The 27604-nt window shown below is 55.8% G+C and overlaps 1 protein-coding gene and 2 long non-coding RNA genes across 5 annotated transcripts in view; 1 reads left to right on the plus strand and 2 right to left on the minus strand.

Moving 5' to 3' along the window:
- Positions 1-634: 634 nt before the first annotated feature.
- LOC142601197 (uncharacterized) lies at positions 635-21119 on the minus strand. 2 transcript variants are annotated; one of them, XR_012834835.1, is made up of 4 exons: positions 20163-21119; positions 14043-14157; positions 13759-13799; positions 635-1028 (listed from the first exon to the last, which is right to left on the minus strand). It is a non-coding gene; the product is annotated as an uncharacterized LOC142601197 (long non-coding RNA). The 2 variants fall into 2 exon arrangements; XR_012834834.1 differs by lacking the exon at positions 20163-21119 and adding an exon at positions 16815-16896.
- LOC142601198 (uncharacterized) lies at positions 13500-14570 on the plus strand. The gene is made up of 3 exons (XR_012834836.1): positions 13500-13632; positions 13749-13830; positions 14139-14570. It is a non-coding gene; the product is annotated as an uncharacterized LOC142601198 (long non-coding RNA).
- A 1164-nt stretch (positions 21120-22283) lies between the features above and the next one.
- ANAPC1 (anaphase promoting complex subunit 1) overlaps positions 22284-27604 on the minus strand; it is a 34116-nt gene continuing 28795 nt past the window's right edge. For both annotated transcript variants that reach the window (XM_075749943.1, XM_075749944.1), the window contains exons 42-47: positions 25938-26076; positions 25450-25536; positions 24781-24876; positions 24234-24432; positions 23609-23743; positions 22284-22640 (exon numbers count right to left, since the gene is read on the minus strand). In XM_075749943.1, the coding sequence (XP_075606058.1) occupies positions 22525-22640; positions 23609-23743; positions 24234-24432; positions 24781-24876; positions 25450-25536; positions 25938-26076 (772 nt within the window). In that variant the 3' untranslated portion in view covers positions 22284-22524. The remainder of the gene's footprint in view (positions 22641-23608; positions 23744-24233; positions 24433-24780; positions 24877-25449; positions 25537-25937; positions 26077-27604) is intronic.

Raw genomic sequence — 27604 nt, forward strand, 5'->3', positions numbered from 1 at the left:
TTGGCCATCGCCAGGTCTAGGTTGGCCATGGCCAAGTCAAAGGTGGTCATGGCCAGGTTCGGGTTGGTCATGGCCAGGTTCAGGTTGGCCGTGGCCAAGTCAAAGGTGGTCATGGCCCAGGTTGGTCATGGCCAGGTTCAGGTTGGCCACGGCCAAGTCCAAGGTGGTCACAACCCCGCTCCACCACAGACATATCATCTGGGTCCTCCTCGAGAGACAGGCCCTTTCTTTCTGTGGTCTTAAAATTTTTGCTAATTAAAACCACATGCAATTTTGTTTTAAGGATGACAGACTTCCTTTATTCCTTGAAAAGGAAAAAAGAAAAAAAAATTTCTCACGGAAAAAGCCATCTGAAAGCCTCACCCCCCCCAGAGCCCCACATTCAGCGGAAGAAAGCCTCTCTACGCTCACCCCCCTCCCCAAACACCCCTGCCTGCCCTGTGCACGTCCTGGCCAGGACACACAAGACCTCAGCCGGGCCAGACCAGCTCCAAACCACCCCAGGACCTTCCCACGTCCCTTAACCCCTGCCCGCCTCGGGACCGACAAGCAACCGAGCCAACGCTGAGATGCCCGGTTGGGTGCTAACGTTGCGTGTTGCTTGGGGGGGTGGGTTTTGCGGGGGGGGGGGGGGCACACGAGCCAAAGCACCCATCGGACGTGGGCCAAACGATCGGCAGAGCCAAACGGCCAACGGCCGCCATGCTGCAACCATCCAGTGCCATGGGAGCACCAACGCCATGCTGCCAGGCTCGCAAGAGAAATATATATTTTTTTTTTCCAATGACTCGCATCTGACCTTTCAAACACCTGTTCAGCCTTAAACAGCTAAAAATACCCACCGAGCTTTGCATTTGATTTTCATACTGCAACAAAGTTCACTGTTTCCAGCGTGTTTTCTTGTGTTTCTGGCAGGTTCTAGGATGCTTGACCTCTCCTCTGGTCAAACCTGGCGTAGATGGGGATGGGAGATGGCTGGCCGCCGGTAGGGTTGCTCAGGCTGCCCCGGCGCGCGGCCAGCGAGCTCCCTAGAAGCGACAAGGGGACATTAGAGATGCTGTCACGAAGTTGGGTATATATTTACACGGTGTAGGACCAGCCTAAGGATGGTAAGACCAAGGAGACCTTCCCACTGCCTGCTAGAAAGGGCTCTGCGAGGTGCCTGCAAGCCAGCACCCCCCCTGCGCTGCCCTTCCCGAGCATCCCGAACCCGTTCTGGGTCCTTTCGGGGGAGCCGTACACACGAAGGCCTGCAATGCTTCAGCCACCCTAGAAAAGCCAGACTACGGGCTCAATCCTGCCGAGGTTCTACCTACAAAGGCCGGTCCTCTGGAGCCAAGGAGACCTCGGCTGCTGCAGCGATGGCTTGCTCAGTGCTCGTTGGGTGAGGGCATGGACCCTCCTGGGGATCCGGGGCCTTTTCTTCCCTGGTTTGATGAATTTCTCCGCGCCGGCCTTTTGACAGGCTCGTACGTTCATTTTCCCGGGAGGGCGTGCAGGGAGCCTTTGCTGCCCAGCCTCCTGGGCTGTTAATTACAACACGCTTCAGCTCGGCGCGACTACGGGCGTCGTGTGCCGAGTGAAGAATTTTTTTGACAAAGACGTAATTATCTTGGATATTAATTAGGGGAAGTAAAGCTGGAAGATGGCGCGATGGCCATTCCCTAAGGGGAGGGGGACGCACGTGGCGGCAAACCGCGGCTTCCCCGAGCAGCCCCTCCGCCGGCCCTGCGGCACACGGCTCCCGTGCTAATTGGCTCTAATTGGCATCTCGGTAAGAACGCGCGCTGGAGGACGGCGCGCACGGAAGGGTGCAAAGAGCAAGAGCGAAGGGAAAGGGCGACGAGAGCCGCGTCTCCGCCTTGCCGCATCCTGGCTCACCCGCACGCCGTTGCGCAGCACCCCCTCCCCCCCGTTAAATACAGGCTTTTTCTGAAATCCTTCTTTTTTTTTTTTAATTTTCTGCCCCCCTCCTCTCCCCGAGCATGGGAGGAGGAGACACGGGGGTGCTGGGGCCCCCAGACCCCCCCGTGTGCCGGTGGCACACCATCCCAGCGCCCATCCCTGCCGGCACCGTCAACGGGATGGGGAGCGGGATGGGACGGGGGGAAACGGCCACGAGCGCTTGACATTACCATTCAAATTACTTATTGGCAGAAATGGGTTTAAAAATAGGATTTTTATGATAAACAAACTAACCTCATACAGGAAGTGAGCTGCAAATACTAAAATCTAGTATGTTGTAAGAGAGGTGGTAGAGTACAGAGCTGCCCCGCAAAGCTAAAAAAACCAACAACAACAAAAAGCAGCAGTCTTGGGGTTGGTTTGGGTTGTTTTTTAGTATTTTTCACGGTTTTGGGTTTGGGGTTTTTTTTTAATGTTTCCCCCCCTGGCACGGGGCAAGGGGAGACGGGCGGGGAGGAAGGGCAGGAGGAGCCCGTGCTGCTGGGCGATGAGAGAATTTCTTCTCTACTCGTGGCCCCTAAAATCAAGGCAAAGCCCGGCGACGCGCAACCGGCTTCGCGATGTGAACGCCGGGTTTTAGCGTGCCTGGACTTCAAAAAAGTGTTTGCTTCTGCTGCTGAAAAGGTTAAGCAGTTTTCCTACCGAAACCCCGAGTGTGGGCTGTGAAAGAACATGTTAATGAAGAAAATTTCCCCAGGGCTGCTCTTTTATTATCACCAAAGCCATCGAGTTTCAGTTTGAGTTATTTGTATTTATTTATAAAAACAAAGATTAAATAAGTAGAACAAAAAACAAAAACCTCATCCTAATTTCTGAGCTAAGCCTGATTTATTCAAACAAAGAATTTCCCCTGCCAGCAGGTAGCTGCAGGCTGTTTTCCCCTTTGCTTTGAGAAAAAAAAACAAAAACCCAACACAAAAACCCAAACCTGAGTTACCAAGGTGCTGCATATGAAATATATTTAAGTTTTGGTTTTTTTTTTTAAAAAAACCAAACCAAAAACCAAAAACCAAACGCAAAACAATTCAACCGTCCCTGTTGGTTGCAAAAATGAAGATTTAAAAGTCTCCGGGTGCTGGAAGGGGACGGTGCAGCCGTCAAAGGCAGGTGCAGGCAGGGGCTGCCTGTACCCAGGAGCTGCCAGCAGCGCTGCCCTGCCCGGCAGGAGCCCGGCCGCGGGGTTCAGCCACGGTTTGGTGAGGGAGCATCTGATTTAAGAGAGAGAGAGAAAGAAAAAAAAAAAAAAAAGAAGAAGAAGAAGAAGAAAAAAAAAAGGCATTTCTCTTTTCATGTGTTTTCACTTCCATTGCGAGAGAACTGGTTAAAAAAAACACACAAAAAAGCCCTTCAGTGGTCTTGTAGCCTTTAACGTGTTGTTTTTCTACATATTTTATGTTGTTGGCTTTTGTTATCAGTCTCATCTGCAATTTGTGGCCGATTCTGTCATGCTTTAGGCAGACATCTTGTTCCCAAAACTGTTTGCAACCTTTCAGCAACGGTACAGCCTCAAATACAGGCAGCGAAAAGCCACAGCGCAACGAGAAAACGGGCAGCTTTAACCCCAAAATGCTCATTTGGCCATATTTTTATCCCAAAGGCGGGGACGAGCCCCGGGGCGACGCTGGGCAGCACGGAGCCGGCCCCTGCCCACCGCCCTGCCCTGCCCGAGCATCCTCGCTCTCAGTCCAATTCTTGGCGTTTTCCCCGTCCCGGGAGAAGCCGAACTCATCCCGATGGGACCCCTTGGATTTTTTTTTCCCGATCCCAAACAGGGTTTTCCACCGTCTTTTTCCCAGCCTTTGGCACGAAGCCGTGCCAGCCATCCCGGCCGAGCCCTTCTTTTCTAAGCGCGGCGTGGATTAAATCAGTTGAGCTGTTATTTTACCACCGAAAACCAACTCCGCCAATCTAGCACCTATTCGATATTAATAGCGAAACCAAAAAAAAGCAAATTAATACCACAGGATGAAGGCATTTAAAAAAAAAAAAAAAAATTAAAATTAAAGTCATCCAAGTACCAGAAAGCAAAGCCCGATGACAGGAGCTGATTTTTGGTCGCTGTCAGCCCTCAGCGGGGGCTTAAATTTGGCATTTTTTGGGGTGGTTAAACTGAAAGGAAGGGCTCGCGGCCGTCCCCCACCCCGGCTCGGCAGGGTTTACGGCCAGGGCAGCGCGACGCTCTCCCGGGCTGCCGGAGAGGGAAGTGATGCGCTGCATCCCTGACGAACCCCTCGGCTTCGAAATAACCAATTTTGGGGTTTTTCAAAGAATTAGCACGCCCGGCGGGGCAGCCCGGCTGGGGGAAGGAATGAGACATTGTGAAACCCAGCTCCTTTTCCTGAGGCTGCCGCTGCCGTCAGCGCCGGAGCCCGAGCCCTGCCCGAAAGAAAAAAAAAAAAAAAACCAAACCCCAACTCAAAACGGTTTCCCAAAGCGGAGGCGCCGAAAGGTCGCTCGCCCTTCGCCGGGAGCTGGCCACAATTTCGGGCTCCCCGGTGTGGGGCAGAACCACCGGCTACGCCGCCCGGGAAGGGCTGCTTTCCTCCGCCGGACCACCGCGGCCCCGAGCCTCTGCCCCCCGGGATGCTCGGGGACGGGGGGCCCCTGCTGCCCCGCTCCCCCTCCAGCCAAATTCCCCCCCTCTAGTTACAACGGACGCGAAGAGATGGCATTGGGTTTGGGGGGGTTTTTTGGCCAGAATAGATATATATATTTTTTAAAGTCGATCTCTCAGGGCTCTCCCAATGCTCTCTCCACTTCCTGTGACAAAACAAAACACGCTTCGTTTGAAACTTATTCTTCCTCTATTTAGCGCCGAGAAATAATGACCAAAAGCGCCCCAAAAAAACCACCCCGCGCCCCAGTCGCCCCCCGCGGCCGCTGCCCCCTTCCCGCGCCTCCCCCCCCCCGCCTCCAACGCCGGGGCAGAGGACGGAGCCGGGCGCGCCGAGCTGAAACAGCATCGGCCAGGCAAAGAATCACTTCTCAAGCTATTTAATTGAAAAATCTCGCCCGCGGAGGGCTGGATGTTCGAGCTGAAGGTGAATTTCCACTTCACTATTTTCGTCCCGCTGCTGTTCAAGTCAAACGCTTCCCCCCCCTCCCACCCCCCCACCGCTGCTGCCGCTCCACGTCATCGCTTTAAAACCGGAGTCAAAAAGCAGCTAAAATAGGTAAGGTTCGATAAATTCATATTTTGACTCATCCATTTCTCTGCGGCGTGATTAAACACCCCGTCGATCGCAGTAATATTTGCCGCTCGGCGAAGGGGACCATTAACCCCAGTTGTAAGATTGAGGGAAAAAGGAAAAAAAAAAAAAAAAAAAATCATCATTTTAGTTTGACTCATGTGGAAAGAGTGAAACACAGAGAGTGCCCTGAAATCGGGCTACGCACCACGCTTTTACTACACCGTTCACCACGCGTGAAGAAACCAGAATTTTGGACAATTTCAGCCCCAGCTTTAACAGTATTTCTAGGCAGCCGTGGGCTGCAGGTTCCCCCTCTGCGAACGCGGACGGTTTCGCTGCCGTTTCAGCATCCTTCGGGCAGCCGGACGAGGGAAAACGGGAGGGGGAGGAAAAAAAAAAAAAAGAAAAAAAAGAACAAAAAAAATATTTGTGGTTGATCTGATTTTGCTCCGTCATAATTTTTTCGAACGCCGCTCGGTCTGCTCGGGAGGAATCGCCTCCTGCCTTGGTGAGGGATGGCTTTTACCCCAAGCCCGGAAAATGGTGACAGCTGGCTCGAAAACGAAATGCACCTGGAAAAATCGTACGGGGGGGACTTTGGGGGGGGGGCCTTTGGCAATTTGCCTCTTTGAGAATGAATCTGAAAAGATAAATAAATTAATAAACGAGCGCCGGGAGGAAGTTTCGGGGCCGGTCACTGCGATGGGCTGGGTGAAACCCAAGCACGGCGAGCAGAAAACGGGACTTTTCCCGTGCCCCGGCCCCCGGCGAGGAGGGTCCCGAGGGAAATCTCGTCACCGCTGCGGCAGGACGAGCGGCAGCACCGGGTCCCTTCGGGGCCGCATCCCGCCTGGCCGCTCCCGGCATCCCCGCCACATCAGCATCGCCCAGCGCATCATCGCCCGGCTCAGCCTCTCGCCACCGCCCGAGCTGGGAGATGCCAATCTTTTCATCAAAGCTTGCTGAAAACAAAACTGAGAAACAGCTTGTGGTTTAACAAGACCGTATTTACATAAAAATATATATTTAAAAAAAAAAAAAAAAACCAAAAACCTTTGGGGACGGTGAGAGAAGGCGCTCGTGGTGTTTGTGAGGTCCCTGACATTTAAGCGAGGCTCGTCGAGCGTGGCGGCCTCACGTGTTACCCACGCCGAGCCCCACGCGGGACCCGCCGCCGAAGCTCCTCCTCGGGCCCGGCCGAAATTGGGACGGGCTTTGGCGCTACCGTCCCTCCCCACGCGGGCCGAGCGGGGGGCCATCGGCAGACGCCAGGCATTCGCTCCCGGGCACGCGTGAGCTGATAAGGAGCTGCGGCCCGTTCCTCGCGTGCCAGCCCACCCCGCCGGGCAGAGCTTAAAACCCAACCCGACCCCAAAACCCCAGCCCCGAGGCGGGCTTCTGGCCGTCCCCCCCACTGCCAGCCCCCCCTCTCCGCTCGCTCCGCACCGCGACGGCACCGGTCACACGCAACAGCACTTGTACTTATTTCCAATCCTTGCCTTTGGTTGCGGTTTGCAACGCTTTTCTTTATTTGCGGCGTGCGCGTGTGTGTGTGTTCGCAACGCTTTTCGTTGTTCGCAAAGCGTGTGCTTGCTTGCGATGCGTGTGGTTGCAATGCTTGCGGTCGTTTGTAAGCACGGAATTCTTTGCTTTCCAAAACCAAAAGAGGGTGAGGTGGTGTCGCCCGTTCCTGGTGGCCGGGGTCGCTGGCCGTGCCGTGCCCGCTGCTGGCCGGCCCTCGGCTGGCGGGGAGCCGCCGGCGAGCGCCCTGCCCTGGCTGTACAGCCCGGTGGTTTCTTTCAGCAAGTCTGTTCCCTCTTTTCTGAGTCATTCTGCGATCGCTCGACGTCTCTAGTACGCGGGCAGCGAAAACGCGCTTTTCAGAGCACAAATCCACAGAGTCGGTCCGTGCAGCGGCACGCACCGCGCGCGCCTCGCTGGCTGCCGGCGCGGGCTCGCTGCCAAGTAGGCGTTTGGGCCTCCCCGTGGCCCGGCAAACACCCGCCGTACGGCGGCAGCGCCGACCAGCCCTCACGAACAGCGCTGGGCTCAAGGAAACCCAGAACCAGCTTGAAACCCTCCCGCCCAGCAGCACCTCCCAGCTCCCGGCCTGCCAAAAGCCTCGAGAAGTGCAGCCGCAGCTTTGTGCTCAGCGGCGTCCCTCCCGTGCTCCCAGCATCCCTCCTGCACCCCCAGCATCCCTCCTGCATCCTCAGCATCCCTCCTGCACCCCCAGTATCCCTCCTGCACCCCTGGCATCCCTCCTGCACCCCCAGTATCCCTCCTGCATCCTCAGCATCCCTCCTGCACCCCTGGCATCCCTCCTGCACCCCAGCATCCCTCCTGCACCCCAGCATCCCTCCTGCATCCTCAGCATCCCTCCTGCACCCCCAGTATCCCTCCTGCACCCCCAGCATCCCTCCTGCATCCTCAGCATCCCTCCTGCACCCCTGGCATCCCTCCTGCACCCCTGGCATCCCTCCTGTATCCTCGGCATCCCCCCGGTTGGTACCCCAGCATCTCTCCCATACCCCTGCATCCCCCCGGTACCCCAGCATCCCCCCGGTACCCCAACATCCCCCTGGTACCCCAGCATCCCTCCCGCACCCCAGCCCAGCCGCGGGACGTGCTCCCCATGCCGAAGGCCGTGCAGCCTGCTCCGGCAGGAGCGTTCAGAAAGCGGACAGCGATGCTCCCAGGCGCCGCCGGGACCCGGCCCTTCGGGGAAATTTTGGGGCGGAGGGTGGGGGACCCCCGGTGCCGCCGGCCCCGCCGCCTCTGCCATGGTGGGCCGTGATGCACGCGGCGATAACGGTCTGAAACGCCCCAGCGGCGATTCGCCTCTGGCGAGCGTTTGGGACGCGGAGCCCAAGGAAAGCGGCCCAGGCCGCTCCTTTGAGACGGGGCTGCGCAAGTGACCGGCGGCATCGGGCTCAACCCTCCCACCTGGGCTCAAACCACAGCCCAGCGCAGAGCATCCCCGGGAGGGGCGCCCCGTGCTGGGCTCCGCTCCCCAAACCCGGCACCCTCTCCGTCTGGCAGCCAACGGGGTGGCGGCGGTTGGCTGGAAAAGTCGCCCTCCCCAAATCCGCTCCCCCCCGCCCCGGTGCCAGCGCTGGCGTGGAGCCCTCCCTTGCCGCAGCTCCCCGCGAAAAAGCGCTCGCTCAGCACTTCTGCTGCGCCGGCTAACTGCTGGGAGCTACACCTCACTTCTGGCGGCTCGCTGGCGGCTCTCCACCCGTCTCCGTCACCATCGCGGGGTGACACCGCCGCCGGCCGAAACCCCCCGCAGCAGGGCTCCCGAACCCTCCACCTCGGGCAGGCGCCGAGCCCCCGGCCCCCCCGGGTCTCATCCACGAGCCGGGTCGCCACCCGCCTTTCCCAACGGAGCGTCGTGTCGTGTGTAACTAACGGCCGAGCGAACCTCCCACGTTTCCATCGCCATCCCCTCTCCGGCCAGCCGCGCCGGCGCTCCCCTGGGTGCTCCCCGAAGGGCTTGGCTTCGGGGCGCCGGCAGAGAGCCAGCGACCTCCCGCGAGGATGCGGGGGCCAGAGGGGCGCAAATATTTCGGGATACCAGCCGGGAACTTGGGTCCGAGGAGTCCCGAGCCATCGTCTCGACTCCGCTAACAAATTTCCGTGAATACGGCAGCTACCTCGAAAGCGTCCACTTCATCTCACGGGGGTGCGGAGCCACGCGACGGCCCGTCCCCCTCCCTCTCTCGCGGGGTTTTGGAAAGGAAACACCGACAGGAGAAACCGCCGTGCCCGCGTCGAGGAGGAGCGCCAAACCCCGCCGCCTCCATCCAACGACCCCCGAGCCCTCCTGAGAAAGAGTGATGTCATAAGCCTTGGCGTCTTCGCAAGAGTGACGTCAGGGGAAAGCTCCGAACGAGAGCAGCGCTGGGCTGGCGGCCGCGACACGCGACTGCGTCCGGGCGGGAGAGACGCGCGGTGCTGCCGCCTGCTCGGCCGGCCCTCGCCTTTCCCAATTTTACCAACCGCGCCGGTGAAGGCGCCGGTCAGCCCAGCCCGGCGTGAGCTGGGGCGCTGGGACGGGCCCCGGGCAGGATTGGGGGGGGGGGGGTGTGTGGTTTTTTTGGGGGGGGCTCTGCCTTGCTACCCCATCTCTGCGCTTTCCAGCCCGGCCGGCGTGGCAGCAGCGGTGGTGCCGGGGAGTGGGAGGCTCCTTCCCGCTGCTGCCAGGGGAAAATACGGGAAAATAATGAAAATATTGAACGTACTGAAGATGTTAAAGATACGTTGGAAATACGGAAAATATTAAAGAAATGTTTAAAGTGTTGAAAATGATGAAAATATTGAAGATACTGTAAATATTGACAATATATTGAAAATATGGAAAATAATTGAAAATATTGAAAATAATTGAAGATATTTTAAATGTTGGGAATGGTGAAAATATTGACAATATTGACAATATATTGAAAATATGGAAAATAATTGAAAATATTTAAAATGTTGGAAATGGTGAAAATATTGAAAATATTGCCAATATATTGAAAATATTGAAAATCTGGAAAATAACTGAAAATATTTAAAATGTTGGAAATGGTGAAAATATTGGAAATATTGACAATATATTGAAAACATTGAAAATGTTGGAAACGGTGAAAATATTGAAGCGGAGGGGGGGAGGCTGGAGCAGACGCTGCCGTGCGGCTCAGCTGCTGCGGGGGGGTGCGGAGGGGCGCGGAGGGGCGCGGAGGGGCGCGGAGGGGTGCGGAGGGGCGCGAAGGGGGGCGCGGGGCTGGGCCGGGCCATTTCCTTCTTCGCAACCCCCCCCCCGGAGCCCTGGGCGGGAACCGCCCCGCGCAGAAAGTGCTGGAAAACGGAGTTTGGCAAAACCCAACCAAATCAACCCAAAGCGGCTTCCCCCCCCCCCGCCACCTCCCCCCCCGCCGCTGTCAAAATTATCTTTTTTTTTTTTTCTGACTCGCCCCCCAGCTGACCATATTTATCCCGGTATTTCCAAGGCCATCCGGTGCCTTTGCAGATGAAGACGCCCTCATTGTGTTAATTAAGGGCGGTGTTTGGAGCAGAGGTTGCGACACGAGCCGGCACTAACGAAGCACGACTTTAAACAGGAATAATGGACATTTTTCTCACGCCGAAGCTGTTGCCGCACGGTTTTTTCGGAGCCCCCCCCCCCGACGTGCTGCCCAAAGCCCCTTTTATTTCAAGAGAATTTTACTCCTTTTGTCAGGAGACAATAGTTAGAGTAGCTGTGTGTAATCGAAACTAAGGGGGGGAAAGAAAAAAAAGAAGAAGAAAATTAGAAATCTGGTAGTCTGATACAATGAGGGCGCCCAGGAAAATGCGTCCAAAGAAGATTCACTGCATTCCCCCACCATTTAAAAAAAAAAAAAAAATTTAAAAAATCAGAAAATATGTGCATCAGAAACTACTTCTATGGGAACATATAGATATATATCTCAGAAAATGATGGGACTAATCCAGATATCGATCAGAAAAGGAAGGGACTAATCCAGACATCGCTCAGCGAATGAAGGGAACAATCCAGCCCAGCGACCCAAGTTTCACAGCCAGCGTAAATTCATAACAGAGCAATAAATTTCCTCCAGAAAAAGCCAAATTTGATTCGGGATTATGGAGCACGGAGGGCGCGGGACCCGTCTCTGGCCGGAGGGGGACGAGCAGCCGGACGGGCTTTGCATCGCGCGCCCCGGGTTATTGTACGAGCGATAACGAAAGTAAGACAAGCGCGGGGGGGGGGCGGTTTGCGAAGCTCTGCCGCCGACTTGCTTTGGGAATGACTCGCTGCGACGCTTTGGGAATTTTGAGCGAAGGGGAAGTGCCGCGGCACGGCTGGCGTGGGAAAGCCTAACCCTGTGAGCAGCACCCCAGGCAAAAACAAAACAAAACACAACAACAACAAAAAAAAAACCCCAAAAAAACCCAAACCCCAGCGTATTTTGTGCTTTGCTCTACCAGGAATCTCTGAAAATCCCCAGCCCTGCTCGTAAACAACAATTCCTCCCGTCGCCGAAGATGACGTACTTAAAAAGCAGTTTGGTTTCGCTGGGACCTACGCTTTTCAAAGAAGCCGGCGCGACCTGGATGTCCTGATTTTTCTGATGCACACGGGAGGAGACGCCGGCTGCCCGCCGCAGTGACCGTCCTCGCTACCGCTGTCGAGTTTATTACGTTTAAAAACAAATACTCCCAGTAGGAATGAAATTATTGATGGCCCTACATACCGGGCCATCAAATCTGCCACATACGTGGTTGATAAATGTGAGTTTTGAAAATACGGCACGAAATAATATTGTGAAAATATGGAAAATTTTCTACGTGGGTAGGGAAAAAAAAAAACCAACCGTATTGAGCAATCGCACGAAGCAGCGCAACGGCCCAGCCGTATGGTAATGCCGTGCGGGCGGCGGAAGAGCCCGGCGAGGATGGGGAGGGGCACCTTCACACCAGGATTTGCTCCCAAGTGGCAAATATTTTTTAATTTTTTTATTTTTTACAAATAAATCCCTAAAATCTAGAAGGCCCCAGACTCCTGGAAAGCCGCACCCCTTCCCGGCCGGAGCCGCGGGGGAAGCCCAGCACGGCGTCGGGGTGGGGGCGGAGAGCGGCTGGGTGGGTGTCGGGGCCGCGGCCGCCCTCCTTCCCGCCTGGCCGCCTCCTGCCTGCTGCCTGGCTTGCGGGCAGGGACGCAGGCAGCGCGTTGGCGGGGGCCGGGCTGGAGCACCGCTTTGACGCTCAGAGAGAAATCCCCACCTACGGAGAGCATCGGTTTCAGTTTCGAGGCGCCGCAAACGGAGCGGTACGAGCTCTTTCCTCCGGCGTCGCCGTGCCGGGGAGCGGCGGGGGGGGACGGACGGCGTGCAGCGGCAGGGAAGGCGCCGGGGCAGAAGCGGGCAGCTGCCACGCCGGGGACGCGCGGCGGCACGTGCCGGGGCGGCGCAGGCAGGAGGTTTCCAGCCAGAGTCGGCTCCCTGCGTTTCGGCACGGCTCCCGGCGACGCTCTTCCTCTGCGGCACGGCGAGCCGAAGCCGTGCCACCGCCTCCACCGGCGGTCGTGGGGCAGAGGGGAGCGGAGCGAGGAGCCGCGGCCCGGCGCTGGGAAGGGCGACATGGACCCAGCCACGCGGAATACGGACCGGGTGGCCTCGGAAGTCTCCCAACGGTGGCTGGATGCGGCCCCGCGCCCCCGGCTCTGCTCGGAGCGGGCAGGGAGGCGGCCGCAGCCGGGGCTGGGTACCCTGCCTGGGTTTCATCCTTCGGCTCCTCCCAGTTCTTTAAACCGATTTCCCTGGCGGTTCTCACGAAGGAACGGTTCCTGTTTCTCTGCCTCGGCCATGACCACGCTTTTTTTCCGCCCGGAGCCGGGCGCAGCCCTCAAGCCCGCAGCTCCCCCGGGCGCCTCTGCTACAGCCCCGTGGGAAACCCGGGGATTTAAAAAATACTCTCCTTTGCCCTAATGCCAAACTTTTTCTTTTTTTTTTTTTTTTTTTTTTTTTAATTCCCTGTGAGCTCAAAATTCCCAGGAAACGTTGGGTTTGGATACCCGGCCAGTCACCAACCTGCCCCCCAGCCTGCGGCGTGACTCGGGGTGATGGAGCCCCCGGCCGGAGCCGTACCCCCCCCCACCACCACCCCCCGCCACCCCGGAGCGAGGGACGGAACGCCGGACGCGTGGCTTTAGCCCTGCAGGCGCCATTAACCCCTTTTGTCAGCAGAACGCAACCGCGCGCTCAGGCTTCAAAGTGGGGTTTGTGGTTGGTTTAAGGATGCTGTGATTAACACGCGCCTGGGTTCAAAAAAAAAAAAAAAAATCTCAAAAAAAATCATTTTTCTTCCTCTGCCACGCGGGCACGGGGACACCCGGGAGCTTCCCGGAGAGAGGAAGCTGGGGCTCCCCAAAGGCCACGGCGATGGGCACCCCTAGTCGCACCCCCGTGTGCCTCCAGCCCCGGGCTCTTCCCCGCAGGAGGAGGGGAGGAGAGGGGGGCAGAGGCGAAAACCGGTGCCCGGGCGAGATGCCGCGGCCCTGCACGGCCCTGCACCAGCACCAGCACCAGGAGGAGGAGGAGGAGGAGGAGGGGTGATGGCAGAAGGGGAAGAGCATCCCGGGGCTCTGCTCGCCCCTCTCCTGCAGCAGCCGCGCTGGCTGCTGACTCATTTTTGGCCAGCGAGCCCACGCGAGGCGCAGCACCTCCTGCCGCCCCGCCGTTCCGTGGGGTTTTTTTTCCTTTCTTCTTCGTCAAACGGGCGCCAATTACCAAAACCCCTTGTCACGTGGCCCGCGACACGGCAGCCCCGCTTTCATTTACTGGAACTGCACAGCCACGAAAAAACACAAGTTTCCAGCAGCGAAGCCGAGCCGCTGACGCTCTCGGAGGGCGCTGGGGCTGCGGGGTCCCAGGGACACCCACAGCCCCCTCTCCGCCACGGGGGCTCGGACCAAGCACCCGCCGCTTCGAAGGTAAGGAGCTCCTGCGCGGGGGGGGGCCCCAATCCGGGCGGTTGCCCCCGGCTCGGTGCCTGGAGGGGCGCGCTGGGCACCCCAAGTCACCCGTCCCGAAGCCGCCCGCCTCCCAGAGACACTCACCCAAACCGTGGCTCCTTCCCCGCATCCTCCGGAGCCGGCGCCTGCGATGGGGAGAGAGAACATCAGAGCCGGGTATGTTTCCATGGGAACGGGGTAAAAAAAAAAAAAACCACCAAAAAAACCCAAACCAACAACCCCAAGCCAAAAGTGCTGGCTGCAGAGGCACAAACGTCACTTATTTCCCACCATTAAGCCATGACCAAAATAATTCAGAGGGGAAAAAGAACCTAATCCCCCCCTCGGTCCCTCCTCCCAGCGGGACAGCCGTGCTCCTGCCGACTCACCCGCCGCTGCCTCCTCCGGCCAGCTGCCCTGGGGAAAAGTAGGCTTTTTTTTCATTTTTGCTGCTCAAAAACCCTCTTCTGCTTCTTACGTTTCAGCAAAGGGCCAGGGAATCACCTACGGAGGAACGAGACCTTCGTTAGCGGTAACGGGAATGCCGGACGCAGGACCGGAGCAGGACCCCGCGCGTGGATGTTTCGCCCCTTTGCCTCCAGGTTTACACCGGCGCGGTTTTGTGCCACAGGGTGGAAATCGGCCGGGGCTTCGTGCCGCCTGGGAGGCCGGTGGCGTGCGCCCGGGGCAGGATGCTCAACCGCGGGGGCTTTGTCCCAGGGATTCATCCCTTCGCTTCCCGCGCTTCCCCTTTTACGGGGCGTTTAACGCCAAGGGTTTAATAGCAGCTTCTCCGGGGAAAGCCCGAGCGTGCACGCTTGCTGCTTGAATGCCGGTAATGCTTAAATATCAAGAATTAACAGAAATAATGGGGGGAATGTCGGGGAAACAGAGGGAAGCCGGGCTTCCGCGTCCTTCCCCGGTCCGTGCTGGTGAAGGACGGCGTGTGTCCTCGGGGTGGATTGAAAAGTCCATCGGCGGGGGAAAAGCACGGCCCCTCCAAGCGCAGAGGCACCGGCGTCCCCCCCTCGGCGTGGAGCCCCTCAATTCCCGGGCGCTGGTCTGTCCTCCCGTGCCAAACCCCACGTGCACCCCCCTGTCCCGTCTCCGACGGCAGCACGGAAAGCCGCACGTGGATCCCCTGCGCCTCCCGGACCTTGGCGAATCCATCCAACGTCCTACCTGGCTTCTCCCCGCCGCGGCTCCCAGCCCGGGACGTGCCGGCGGGTTTATACGGCCCCGTCACCCCCCGCCGAGACGCAGGGACGGGAGATTTTTTCCCACGGCCGACGGGCGGTCCCGATTCCCCCGAAGCGGCCGGCTACACCCATCGAGGGAGGCTCAGGGATTTTTCCCATGGGAAAGGGCCTTTGCTTGGAAAGGTCTCGCTTCCCAGGGCTTGCAGCCAAGCCCACGGGGACTGCGGCAGCAGCCGGGCGCTGGGCAGGGGATGGGATGAGATGCGGGCACCAAAGTCCACTGTCCCGGGGGGGCGGCGGGAGGCACCACCGAGTGACCCCCAACCCTCGGGTCTTTCAGCCAGGCGACGCGTCCCCAAGCTCTCGGGCACTTGGATGCTCTTCCAGCCTGTCCACCGGGAAACACTCTGGTTTTTCTCCCCGTCCCCATCAGACGGGCTAAAAATAGCTGTGACCTCCCCGCAGAGCTCGTGGGAAAGGCTGCCGCCCGCCCCGCGGGTGATGGGCACCGGCCCCGCTCCCCAGGGAACGGCTCCCACAGGCGCCCGGCCGAGATGCTCGCCCGCTCCAAGCCCTCTCCCTCCCCAGCTGAGGGACCCTTTCCCTCCCTCCCGCTGCAGGGCGGTGGCTCTTTCCCTACTCGTGTCCATCCCCCCGCCGGGTTTTTGTCCGCCGGCTTGAGTTCTGTTTGGCCTGATTTTGGCATGGCCAGGAGTACAGTTCTTACGCGTTTCCAGAAAACGAAGCGACCCGAAAACGGCTTTCTGGCAGGTTTGTGCTCCCCGCTTCGGCTGGAGTGCAGAGATGAGTCACGCGGCAGCGAATAGCCCCGGGAGGGGCGTAACGCGGGGGCTGCTTTAATCAGCCTTTCGCTGATTCACCCTATTTATCAAAAGGTGCTTTGCGACACCGGCCGCGGTGGGATCTGGTGGGGTTTGGCAATGCCGGGCACGGCCGCCTCGCCGGGGCTCTGGCCGAGCGTCCCAGGGAGCATCCCCGTCGGTCCCTCGACGCCTCCAGCCGTGCGTCCCCCCCAGCATCCCCACCGCTCGCTGGCGGCTTTAACCCTTCCAGCGCCGCTGCCGCCAGCTCCTAACCTCAGCTCCGCCGCTCTGGCTTCGGCGGCAGCCCCCCGCCGCTCGCTCAGCGCCGGCCGTGCCCGAGGGAGCTGCCGCGGGGATGGCTGCTGCCCGGTGCGCCGGCTTATCTGATGAGCTGCAGAGCAGCTGCGGGCCGGGGAGAACCACCAAAACACCAGCCCCTTCGTGGCCTCATCTGCGGCTTTCACCGATTTCGCATACGAGAAGCAAAAGTCACCCGCACCGAGACGCCGGCGGCCGCTCCCTCGCCGCGACAGCGGGTGAAGGAGGCCGCCCGCGGTGGTGATGCTTATTGTAACGTAGAGAGGGAACCTGCGGGTCCAGCGTGTGTTTCCACGCGTTGCCGCGTGGCGCGTTGAACTGCTCCGCCCCCGCGGACACCCCCCCCCGGGCCGTTTCACATCCCGCCACCGAGCCTCGCGCTGTTTACAGGTGAAGTTATCCGCAATAAAGCACTGACACTGCCGGCTCCCGCCCCCACCCGGAGCTTTTGGCTTTTCCCTCCTGCCCTGCAGCAGGCACCGCGCGAGCAGGGAGGGAAGCCAGGGAAGGGGATCCCTCCTCCCTAATTATTTCAGTGTGCGGCCGCAGGAGCCCGGCGCTGGGAGCGACGTGCCGTTTCGTGGCCAACTTGGCTGGACCTCGAGGGATCACAAAACCCCGATGAAGCCAGGAGCTGCGGAGGGCTGGAGGCATCGCAGCCCGGCGCCGGCTACCCAGCAGCAGCATCAAGCCTCTCGCTGCGCCGTGGCCCCTAACGCTTGGATATCGCCCCAAAAAACCCAAGAGGATAGGCGGTCTTCGATCCAGCACTCCCCGGACCTCACCCCAGCGGAGCACGAGCCGGCAGGAAACGTCCTACCTGCAGGGACGGCGGAAGAAATCACTCCACGAGCATCCCACAGGAGGAAGAGGAGGAGGAAGAGGGCTGGCACATGCCCACGTGGTCAGAAAACACGCGTCCCGCTCCCCTCCCACCTCCTTCCCCCCCTGAATATTGCAACAAAAATGGAAAATGTTCTGGCAGTCATCAGCAGCTCCCTGGAAAAAGCCGGTTTGCTGGCCCAGCTTCAAAACCCAGGTACCAGAAACTCCCCGACCTCTCCGGCATGTGGCCGCGAGCTTCGTGGAAAGCCAGAGTTTTCTGCAAAGGGGGGTGTGTGGGGGTTTTTTGGTAATTTTTTTTGTCATTGTCAAAAAAAAAAAAAATCCAATTTTCCTTCTAAAAAGAAAAGCAGCAAAGGGGTGGAAACCATTCCAGCTGGGCCCAGGGCAGGGGGTAGCATCAGCCGGCACCAGCTGCTCGGGGAAAGCGCTGGCTTCGCAGAGCTTCAGCCCTTGCAGCGCCGCGGGACGGGGACAAAACCCGATAGCTAGAGAAGAAAACTTGCCCCCCCGCAAAAAAAAAAAAGAAAAAAAAAAGAAAAAAAGAAGAAAAAAAAACCCCAAACCTGAACTTGCCGTCCCACTGCAAAGGAGCAGGGTGCGGGGGAGCGCAGGGTGAAGGCACCTTTGTGAAAGCAGCAGCAAAAGGTTGGGGTTTATCTTTTTTTTTTCTTTTGCACTGGTGGCGGGTGTTTTTGTAGCACAAAGTCCTGCAGAGAAATCCGTTTGAGCCGGATTTTCCCGGTGGGAGGAAGCGGCCGGCAGTGCCCCGGGGGGGGATGCTCGGTCCCTGCTGCCGCGGGTCCCAAGGGACCACGCGCTGTGAGATGCCAGCGCCCGCATCGCCCGTGGGGTCCGGCTGCAGAAATCGGTACAGGCAAAAGCAACGACCCCAAAATATCCCGGGAGCCGGCCGGGATCCCACGGGACGGCCGATTTGCCGGGCATGCTGGCACCTGCCTTCCCGCGGAGCAAAAAAACAAGTCGCTAAGTCACAGTAAAACCATGAAAGCAAAACCACAGAGCCCCAAAGCGCCTCTGAGTCACTCCCCCGGCCGCCGCCACGGCCCCACAGCCCTCCAAAACTCGCCGCCACCTGCAGCCGGCCCCGAGCTGCTGAGCCACGCTCGGCCCACCGGCACGGCGCGGTGCGGCACGGCGCGGCACGGCACGCATCGGGCTGACGTATGGGCGCTGGCAGCATCTTCCAGGAGGCAAAGCCCCTCTGGCGAAGCGGGGCAGGGGCGCGGGCGGCAATCGCCGTCCCACGGACGGAGGAGCAGAGGGCGGAGAAGAGGAGCGATGACCGGTGACACCAGCTCAGCATCCTCCGCCGAGCCAAAACCGAGCCGGCAGCCTCCGCTCGCCGGCAGCCAAAACACTTCCTTCCCCTCTTTCCTGTAAAATTGCCTGTATTTTTTATTATTATTATTTTAAATCATGAAAAATACTCATTTGAAATGTGAATGGAGATGAAACATTCACAGAAAGTGCTATCGGGATTAGTCACCGGTTGTAACTTCTCTATTTACATGAGTCACGGAGGTTGGCCGCGCAGCTCTTAAATTAAATCCCCGCCAGGTTTTCGGTTTTTGGGCTGTCCTCGGGAGACCTTTCGGTAACTTTTCTCCAGTTCTGAGCAGAGCTGGCAGCTGCCTTCCAGCACGCGTGCTTACCGAAACACCGGCAGTAGCTGCAAGGGCTTTGCCGGGCGATTACGCGGCAGCCGGGGCCGGAGGCGATGCTTGGGGGGGGCAGGATTTGCCCCCCCTAACCAAGGAATTTCCCCGTTTGGGCTGAAGATGGGAGGGGAGAGAGAGGCGGCGGGTGCCGGGGGTGGGCGATGGATATGCTGGGATGCGGCCGGGGCCAAGCCGGTGGCACCGGGCCCCGGTGGCGGTGCCGACAGAGGTCACTGTTGCCGAAAAACTGCGCACCCCAGCCGAAAAAGGGAACTTGGCGGGGAAGGCGGCGATGGGGCAGGCCCGGTTTTGAACAGGCGCCGCGCTCCAGCAGCCACGAGGCCGCCACGCCGGGGATCTCCGTCCCCAGTGCCAGCGGCAAAGCCGCGGGGCGATGCGCGGGGACGGCCGATCCAGCATCGCGGTCCCTGGGACGGGCTTGGAGAAGCCACGATCTCCCCCAACGGCCACATCGGGGACCTCTGAGGGCGCCCACCAACTGAGATTAAAAGCAAAAAAATAAGGATGAGGAAAGAAAACAGTCTCTGCGTGGGGCTGGAGGGGCCAGGCGCTGCCACGGGAGGCGGAGAGGCTGAAAGCCGAGCGAGGGCAGGAGGGGGGGACCCCAGGCTCCGGCCAGCACCCCTCAGGCTGCCAAACCACGAGCAGAGCCCAGGCAAGGGTGGTTTGGGGTGAGCTGGATGGAAGTATTTGCTTCCCATGGCAAAAAGTAGCAGGTCCAGCGTGGCGGGACCCTGGGAGCGGGGGGGAGGACGCCTCGCCGCTGCCTTTCCTCGCCCAAAGCCCAGGGGACAGCACGCAAACAGCTTGCGAGCGCAGCATAAAAATAAAACCCCAGAAAGGTGACTAAGCACTCTGGGTACCCAGGCATGACGCCAGAGGAGCCCAGCCTCCGGCCCCGGCTGCGCCAGGAGCCCCCGCCCGCCGTTATCCCGGCACGGGACCCCGGCCTGAGACAAAGAGCCCCAGGGTGCTGGGGACGGGTAACGGAGACCCCCCCGTCCCATCGCCCCCCCACCTCTGCGTCGTGCCTGAGCAGACCTGCCGCCCTCTGCAAAGCCCCCCCGAGGGGCCGAGCAGCCCCGCTGCCACCCGCCCAGGCTGGAGGGGGTCCCAGAGCCGCCCCGAGGACCCCCAGGCTGGGGCTCGGGTCCCCCGGCCGGCGGGGTGCTCGTCTGCCCACGGCGGGGGCGAGCGTGGAGGGGGGGGCACTGCCAGGCAGAGCAGGGGTCCCCGTGTGCTCACACCGCCCCCCCCCAAGTCCTCCCCCCACCCCACCGCAGCCAGGGCACCCCAAGCAGAGCCCCCCGCTCCTGCCCGGGGCAGCACATGCTCCACGGGTGCTCAGGGACCCGCAGCGGGACGAGGCAAAGCCCGAAGCCCAACCGGCAGCCCGTGCTCGCAGTGTAAACGTGCGAAATTTAAGATATTCGCCCTGCGCCGAGGGCGGAGCGCCCAGCGCCAAGCAACGCGCGGCAGCGCGAGGAGCGTAAGGCATTGCAAAATCTATTGCATATACACACACACACATATATTTTTTGCAATTCACAGCCAGCAGCTACAGTAACCAGCGTTTCAAACCGCTCGCAAAGCCTCGCCCGCGGCAGTAAATAGCACCTTACCCTGGCAGGCCGGGGGAGCCCGGGGCCGAGGCAGCCCCCCAGGGTCAGAGGCAGCCCCCCAGGGCCGGCGGGGGCTTCACGTGGGGCCGGGAGAGCGAAGCTGGCATTCGTAACGGGCGCCAGGCACCCTGAGCCGAAACTCCCCCGCCGCTCTGCCCAGATCATTGGTCCAGGTCACGGCGGCGGCTGCTTTCAAATTCTGTTAAACCTTAAAAAGGAAACAGGAAGCCTCTCGGCTCTTGACTTCATGCAGCTCGAGAGGCTCGCACACCCACACGCGCACCCACAGCTCTCCTTCCTACCCCCCGAGGCTGAAGCCGTGGCAGGCGGGGTAACGTCGTGCCCTGGGCGCGTCGTGCTCCCGGCGTCAGGCTGGGCCCACGAGCATCCTCAGCCCGGCTGCACGGGCGAGATGCTGCCTCCGGCCCCGGGGAAGCTGCGCTTTGCACCTCCCCGCAGGGGCTTGCAGAAAGCCTGCTCGGCTTTTTCGTTTTGTTTGTGGTTAAAAGCATCTTCATCCTCCAGCTCGTGGAGCCACCGGGCAGCATCAGGCTCACGATGGAGCCTGGACCACAGACTGCAGGTGCCGGACCTCATGCAGCAGGAGGGACAAGCACGAGCACGCCTTGGGTTCAGGGTTCTCAGCTTTTCACTCAACATCCAGCATTTGCGCTGTTCGCTCTTCTCTTCCTCCTGCAGCATGCACAGGGTAAAAAAGTAATAAGAGAGAAACCTGTGCAATTTGTTCTGTGTTTGTGGTTGAAAAAAAAATAAAAAATTCGTCCTCAGAACTGTCAGGGGTGGAAGGTTGGGGAAAGCAGAGGTGCATTCGATTTGGGAAGTGAGTGTTTAACCCAGTTTAGAAGGAAGAAAACAACTTCCCCAAGCTGCAGCCGAGGGAGGAGGGACGTGCAGCCCTGAGCCCAGGGGAAGGAAGGGCCGGAGCTCGCGGCTCCCACTGCCAGAAGTGAGAAGTTCCATGCGCGTTAACAGGTTCTTTTAATTCACGCAACAAAGAAGGTACCTTTGGAGTAGGTGATTTTTGTTCTGTTTTTTAAAAGATTAAATCCCAACGTCTCCAGTCACGGCTCCAAAATAGCTGTGCCTTTGAGCTTAAGTGCACCTTAAGCCACTGAAAACCTCAGTTCATACATGTCAAACATGTTCTTTTTAATAACATGTAGAAGGTTTGTAAAATGTTTCTACTTCTGCTTTCTTCATAATCACTCTTTTCTTCCTCAGTCCATTTGTCCCTTCCCTAAAATCCTTTGGTTCCCCTAGTTGAGGGTTCAGATCAGCACGAGTCCCACAGAATCAGATCGAATTTGAAACTTTGGAAAAAGCAGAGTCCAACAGCTTGGCTCTGGCTGCTTTTCCAGTAGAAATCGTTCAAGCTCTGGCTGCTCTTATTGGAGCATCTCAGTTTTCTGAAAAATTACGTGCCTGGCCTGCCCAGAACAAACACGGAACCAGCCACGGGCCAAGTTCAGTGCTCTGGGGAAAAAAGATAAAGCATCGTAGCAGAGATGAAGGAAACACAAACGAATGCCCAATTATTTAAATTGTCTGTAAGCAGTTTCAGTTCTTGCCCAGACATAACGTAACACAGTGAAGGCAGGTGTTTTCTCAGCAGCCACTGACTAATTGCAGAACAAAGATTAGAAAAGAAAAAAAAAAAAGATGTAAACAGTGCAGTAGTGAGTATATTGTGGGTGAGGCAGAGCAGAGCAATTTATACTTACAGAGCGTCTATAAGCATAGCTGGAGAGAGATGCAGTAGCTTTATTAGACAAAATAAATAAAAATATTGCATGAATGAGACCGAAAGATCACGCCAGTTCTTAGGAAGCGTGCTTGGCGCGGTGTGAGCGGCATGCCAGGTGGTGTTCTTGCTTCTCCTCTTGGCTCTCAGGCTGGACAGGAAAGTTTGGTGTCTTGGGGGCTGCCCACCTCCTACAATCTACAGCACCTCTTGGAAGCGAGGTACATCAGAATCACAGAAGTTATAAAAAGCAAGGAAATTGCAAGGTTTCCAGCCAAGGTCTTCTCAGAATTCACCACAAAGACATATTTGTAAACTCTTTTCAGAATTCACCACAAAGACATATTTGTAAACAATCCTTAGTTACAAAAGTAAATTTATTATTAGTTCAGTTTTACAATTTCTTTTTTTTTATCCATTGTAACAATTTATAAATAACTCCTGGTCGTAGTCACCACATCCGGGGACAAGCTTGAAGTTGATGTTGTCTGAGAAGTTACAAAATCGAGTACATTTTACCTGTATGTCTTTGAAAAGCATGAAACACCACAGAGCTGGCTCCGTCATTCGGTAACCGCACGCGGAACGAATGCCGCAGACCTACAGCACCATGGACTGTGGATTTCTAAGCAGGAGAGGAGCGAGCCTTAGCAACGCACGAACTGGCATATTCAACTGCTTGAACTTCAAGAGCAACTCGGAGAAGTTTGTGATTCCTAAATAGATGAAAGAAAGAAAATGAGCACGTACGGGTGGAACATTTGCCCAATAAAAGAACTGCCTGTGGAGGGAGGAGAGCCTGCCAGCGCTCACGGTGCATCTCTGGAGACATGCTCACCGCTATTCATTTCACTGCAACACTGCTTTAAAAGGTAATTTTTATACTAGAATGTTAAGAAATCCCAAATGCAACTAACATGGCAGGAACTCCCAGAAGAGAGGCGTGTAACAGGTAGCGAGGACACAGAGAACCAGGATTTCCATAAAGGCCTCTTCACCCGGACAGATGCCCAGGCACCTGACCGGAAAACATCCAAGACGAGCTGAGCTTGTGCGGGACTCCAGGCAGGGGCTGCGGCCCCCGGGAAGCCTTCAGCAACAGGCTCCTCTCCCCTCTGAGGCGGTAACATTCATGTCACACCCCTAAGCAAGCCAGAGAGTTCCCCAAATTGAAGTCCAGCTGTGTTTCTTTTGAAATCTGAGAAAGCCCAGGCAAGCGGAGGCGGGCTGGTATATCCCCAGGTTGGGCTGAGAAAAGTGCAAGTGCCAGAATTTCCCTGGATCCCAAATAGGATTACTGCTGGAAATCTAGGAGAGCAGGTGATCGCTCTGACTAGGTACTTATAGGAAAGAGATTTAAAGGATGTTTAGGATATGGCTAGCCCAACAAAAAGAACATTTTCCCCATTACAGCCTGTCTTATCCGCTCCTGCTGCTTGTAGGTCAGGAAAAAGCCAAGACTTTTTGTTTGTTTGTTTTTAATACAGGCTAATTCCATTTTCTTTAGTCCTGCATAAAGTCTCTACCTTTTATGTCCAGTTCAAGACAATTAACAAAAGACCAGAAATCGAGGAAACGCACTCTGTCACGTAATTCACAGGATATACTGCTTTCAGTACGCAAGGCCAAACGCCGGGGCGCGCGCTGTGCAAGTTCCGAGCGCTGTCTGGCACTCCGGCCTTACCTTCCAAGCCTCCAGCCGCCAGCTGACTTGGCGTGGGGACGGAGTGGTAAATAAGGAAGCAAGCCAGCATGCTCAGCTGAGATTCCTCGGTGGGCTGCCCGCTTAGGTAGGAATGTAGAGACACATCCCCTCCAGCTGTAAGAGACAAGACAGGTTGATGAAATTTAGGGAGCATTTGCGGGAGGAAACAAAAGGTAAGACAGCAGTATTTTGACAGAAAAAGCCTGCTCAAAAGAGTCTCCATCTCCCCACAGAGACGGGCTAGGGGTTTGTTCGCAAGCTGCCTTCGTTCTGCTGTGGCCACCCTACACCCTGTTCTCTGCTGTGGCCAGCCCTCGCTTTCGCTCCTAGGAAATTCTCCCAGTGCGGTATTGGGAAAGCATTCTCTCTGGGAAACATAACCAGCCACGCTAACTAAACTTCCCACCAAGGTAGTCAAACATAATTCTTCAGTGACTGTTTCCCACTGAACTGAAAACGAGTTGTTTTATCCCAAGATACAAGCGTCTTCCCTTCAGTTATCACTGCTCAGTATTTTTGAGGCAAAAGTCAACACGGCTCAGTAAGATGACAAGAATGCTGAACTGCGATTGTAGCTGTAGGATGAAAGTTATCTCCTCTGTACCTTGAAGCCACTGATCCAACGTGTTATCGATAGTGCACTTCATCACAGGCAGAAATTCCGAGTTCATGAAGAGTCCTCGGTTTGGATTCCTGCTCATCCTCTCCTGGTGACTTCTGGAACTGAAAAATTCTAACACCAGCTTTATCTGCCACAGCTCAAACGTCTCGGACATTTCTCTTCTTTCTAATCTCCTCACAGCCTGGCAGAGGGGAAATACAAAGTGACTGTGAGAACGTGAACTGGAGGAGGAAAGAAATGTTACTGCCAAACATTAAGTAAATAATCCTACCCCCCCTTGCCAAGGGCTGCCCTTCTGAGCACCTACTGAGAAAAACTGCCAGCTAATGCTTCTGTGTAATTATAGTTCTCATTAACTTGGACTATTTTCCAACTTGCTTTAAAAATCTCTGTTATCTCCCTGTAAGCTCCCTAATACATCTCCCCTTCTCCCCTTCTCTCTTCTACAAAAAAAAATCACAGGCAATGAACAATGCTCTTCTGCCACAGCATAGCTTTAACAAAGAAAAAAAAAAAGCATTTACTCCACCTGATCTATTGCTATGTACGTGGGCAGCATCTCTGGATTTTCTTGGGTAACACACTCATACAGAATCGAGGAGAAAAGATCCAGGATTTCCTGTTTCTGATAAAAGACACATGTTTAACAAAGCACACATGCTAGATACAATTTGTTTCAGGTTCTTGCCTTGCTCACATTTCCTTCCATTAAAGTTAACCCGTGCACTGACATTACATAAATTAGCGATAGCTAGCAGTGCTACACAGCTTGCTTTCATTCTTGGGCTTATTAAAACTCAGCATAATGTGGCTGTATTTTACTCCCTCCCCTAAGTCATTTTGTGCAGAGAAATACAGTGCAAAACACCCTAACCCTTCCGCAGTGACTTCACTTAAATGCTTCAGGACACTGAACAGGGCCCTCGGTGTTTGTTAAACACATTCCCCGATGAATACAAACTGGGGTAGACAACTAGCAGCAACTGTGATGGAACCAAAAAGAAAAAAACCCAAACAACCCAAAAACCACAGAGTCAACACTGTTTTACACCTTCATATTCCGAAACATCCCTTAGAACATTCCCTGTTCCCCCCCTGCTTGAAGGGTTGAATTCTGTTCCTCAGTTTAACGTGCGATTTTCCCACCTTTTATTCATGCAAGCAAAAAACCACGCTAGTCCACACCTAGGCATCATACCTGGCCCATGTTCACAGTTGGTTTGCAAAAATAATCAGCGAATGAAAACAGAGCAGGATCAGAAGTAAAAGCTGAAATTGCTTCTGGCTAAAAAAAAAATTAAAAAAAATTAAAACAGAGTCTTAAAATGAACTTTTTGATTTTACTGCACAAATGTAGTAGCAGTTTATCCCCAACCCTTCCTTTCCCAGCATGCAAGTGAGAAGACCGTAACCTCCACGAAGCACATCACGGGCAAAACATGTCCAACGCTTCTGTCTGCCCACGAGAAACGTACATTCACATAGCTGCTCTTAGTTTAAGCTCATCACATGCCCTCTGAAAGCCACCAGACTTCCTTTCCCTCAAGCAAAGCAAGTAACTTCAGTACTCATAACCATGTGGCAGAGCCAGGTGCTGGAAATAACTAACACGGCATGACCTGCTGTGCTTCCCTCAGCCTTCCTGGAGGCAGTATTCCTGGCAGGAAAACAGCTTAGGAGCGATACCTTGAACGCCCGAGCTTCAGAGTTTCTGTGAGTAACAGTCTGTGCCAAGAGACTGCGCCAGCCCATCGGGTCCTCCTTGTAGGAGAGCTGCCCAGCTCTCAGCTTCACGTACAAGACGCCACCCTTTGAAAGAATTGACCTGAAATAACAACAACGGTGCTTACTTTAAATTGATACGCATCCACGATGAGGCAGACCTGCAAAGGAAACGTCAGCTCCAACAGCTCATATACGGCTATATCCCCGTTTAGGCTTTGTCCTAATTATTTAAACCCCGCCCCACTTGCAGAGATATAGAAGCCTTGGTATCTTCAGGGCAGGCTGCTATCAAACAGTGACGTGATGGCAGGCAACGGTGATGAAAAAGGGATGAGCCCTACAGAAATATAACTTCCTGAAGCCATTGCAGGTTCTTGTTAAGACTCTTCGAGGATGAGCTCCCAGCACCAAGGAAGACCACGCAAGTTGGTATCCAGCTTTAAAAGCATGCTGTGATGGTCCTTTCTCCATGGAAAACACCCAATAAAACCCCACTATTCCTGACCGAGCCTACAAATAGAAGCGTGCAGTTACTTTATTGCAAAGCAGCTGCATGTTTACCTGACTCAGAGTATCAGTTGCACCATTAACTGTAGGCACTGGGCATCCTTAAAATAACTAAGTTATCTGTATTGAAACTAAGTGCTTAGCATAACAATACAGCAGCAATTCATGTGTAGCAATATAGGGAAAATTATTTCTCACACGTGCATTTATCTCCAAAACGCTGCCAGCCAGGTCGCTACCATTTTAAAAAGGGCTGGGGACAAGACAATATGATGAGCGATGTGACACGAGAGCTGACAGATTCAAAGCATCTGGAGCAAGTTCCCCAGTCACCCACGCTGGTTTCTGCTGTGGTGGCACAGGAAGGCTCTTTCAGGCAAACAAGTGCTCAAGTGTGGTAAAAGCTCAACCCAGAAGGACAAAGCTGGCTTCTGCCAGCAGATGAGTCAGTACACGCTCCTGATCTGGAGGACTCGGCAGTCCTGCTTGTTATCTTTAAAGGCACGGACCGATAGATGCTGCATTGCAGTGGCTAATATAATCTCAATCGTGGCCTTTAAAGTAACTAGAAAAAAAACCCATGTCACTGATGAAAGATGCAGCTGGCTGCTTCTATACTACTCACAGCAGCAAGTTATGCTGTAGGCTGTTAAGCGCAAAAATGAGAATGATTTTACCCACAGATACTGTATTCCGGTAAGATTTCTGTTTTTCACAGTTGCCCGACAGAAAGTTAAAATGCAGTAAGCAGTACTTTGTATACTTCACGTAACATGAGAAAAATAGTATTTCACAAAGCAGTAACAGTTAGCTAACTACTGTATCAACAGTCTGGGAAACATGACATCACATCAACTCAAAACTAAACTAAAACCATGAGTTTAAGATGGTTTCTGGTACTGCTCAATCCCGCTGCCAATATCTGCGGTTTTTAATATCAGGTTTTCCCCTGCCCTGTTTTTGCATGAATTATTCACATCAATAGGCGAAACCAACTACGCAGTTTCTTTCTTCACCCTAAAGTGCTGTCAAATGCACAACAGTGAACCGATCAAAACCAGACTTCTTTCCAAACCGTAGGTGTTACAAGTACAGGAGGTTTTAAAAAAAAAATAAATTGA

This window comes from Balearica regulorum, chromosome 3 (assembly GCF_011004875.1).
Source record: "Balearica regulorum gibbericeps isolate bBalReg1 chromosome 3, bBalReg1.pri, whole genome shotgun sequence".
In the NCBI taxonomy this organism is placed as follows: domain Eukaryota; kingdom Metazoa; phylum Chordata; class Aves; order Gruiformes; family Gruidae; genus Balearica; species Balearica regulorum.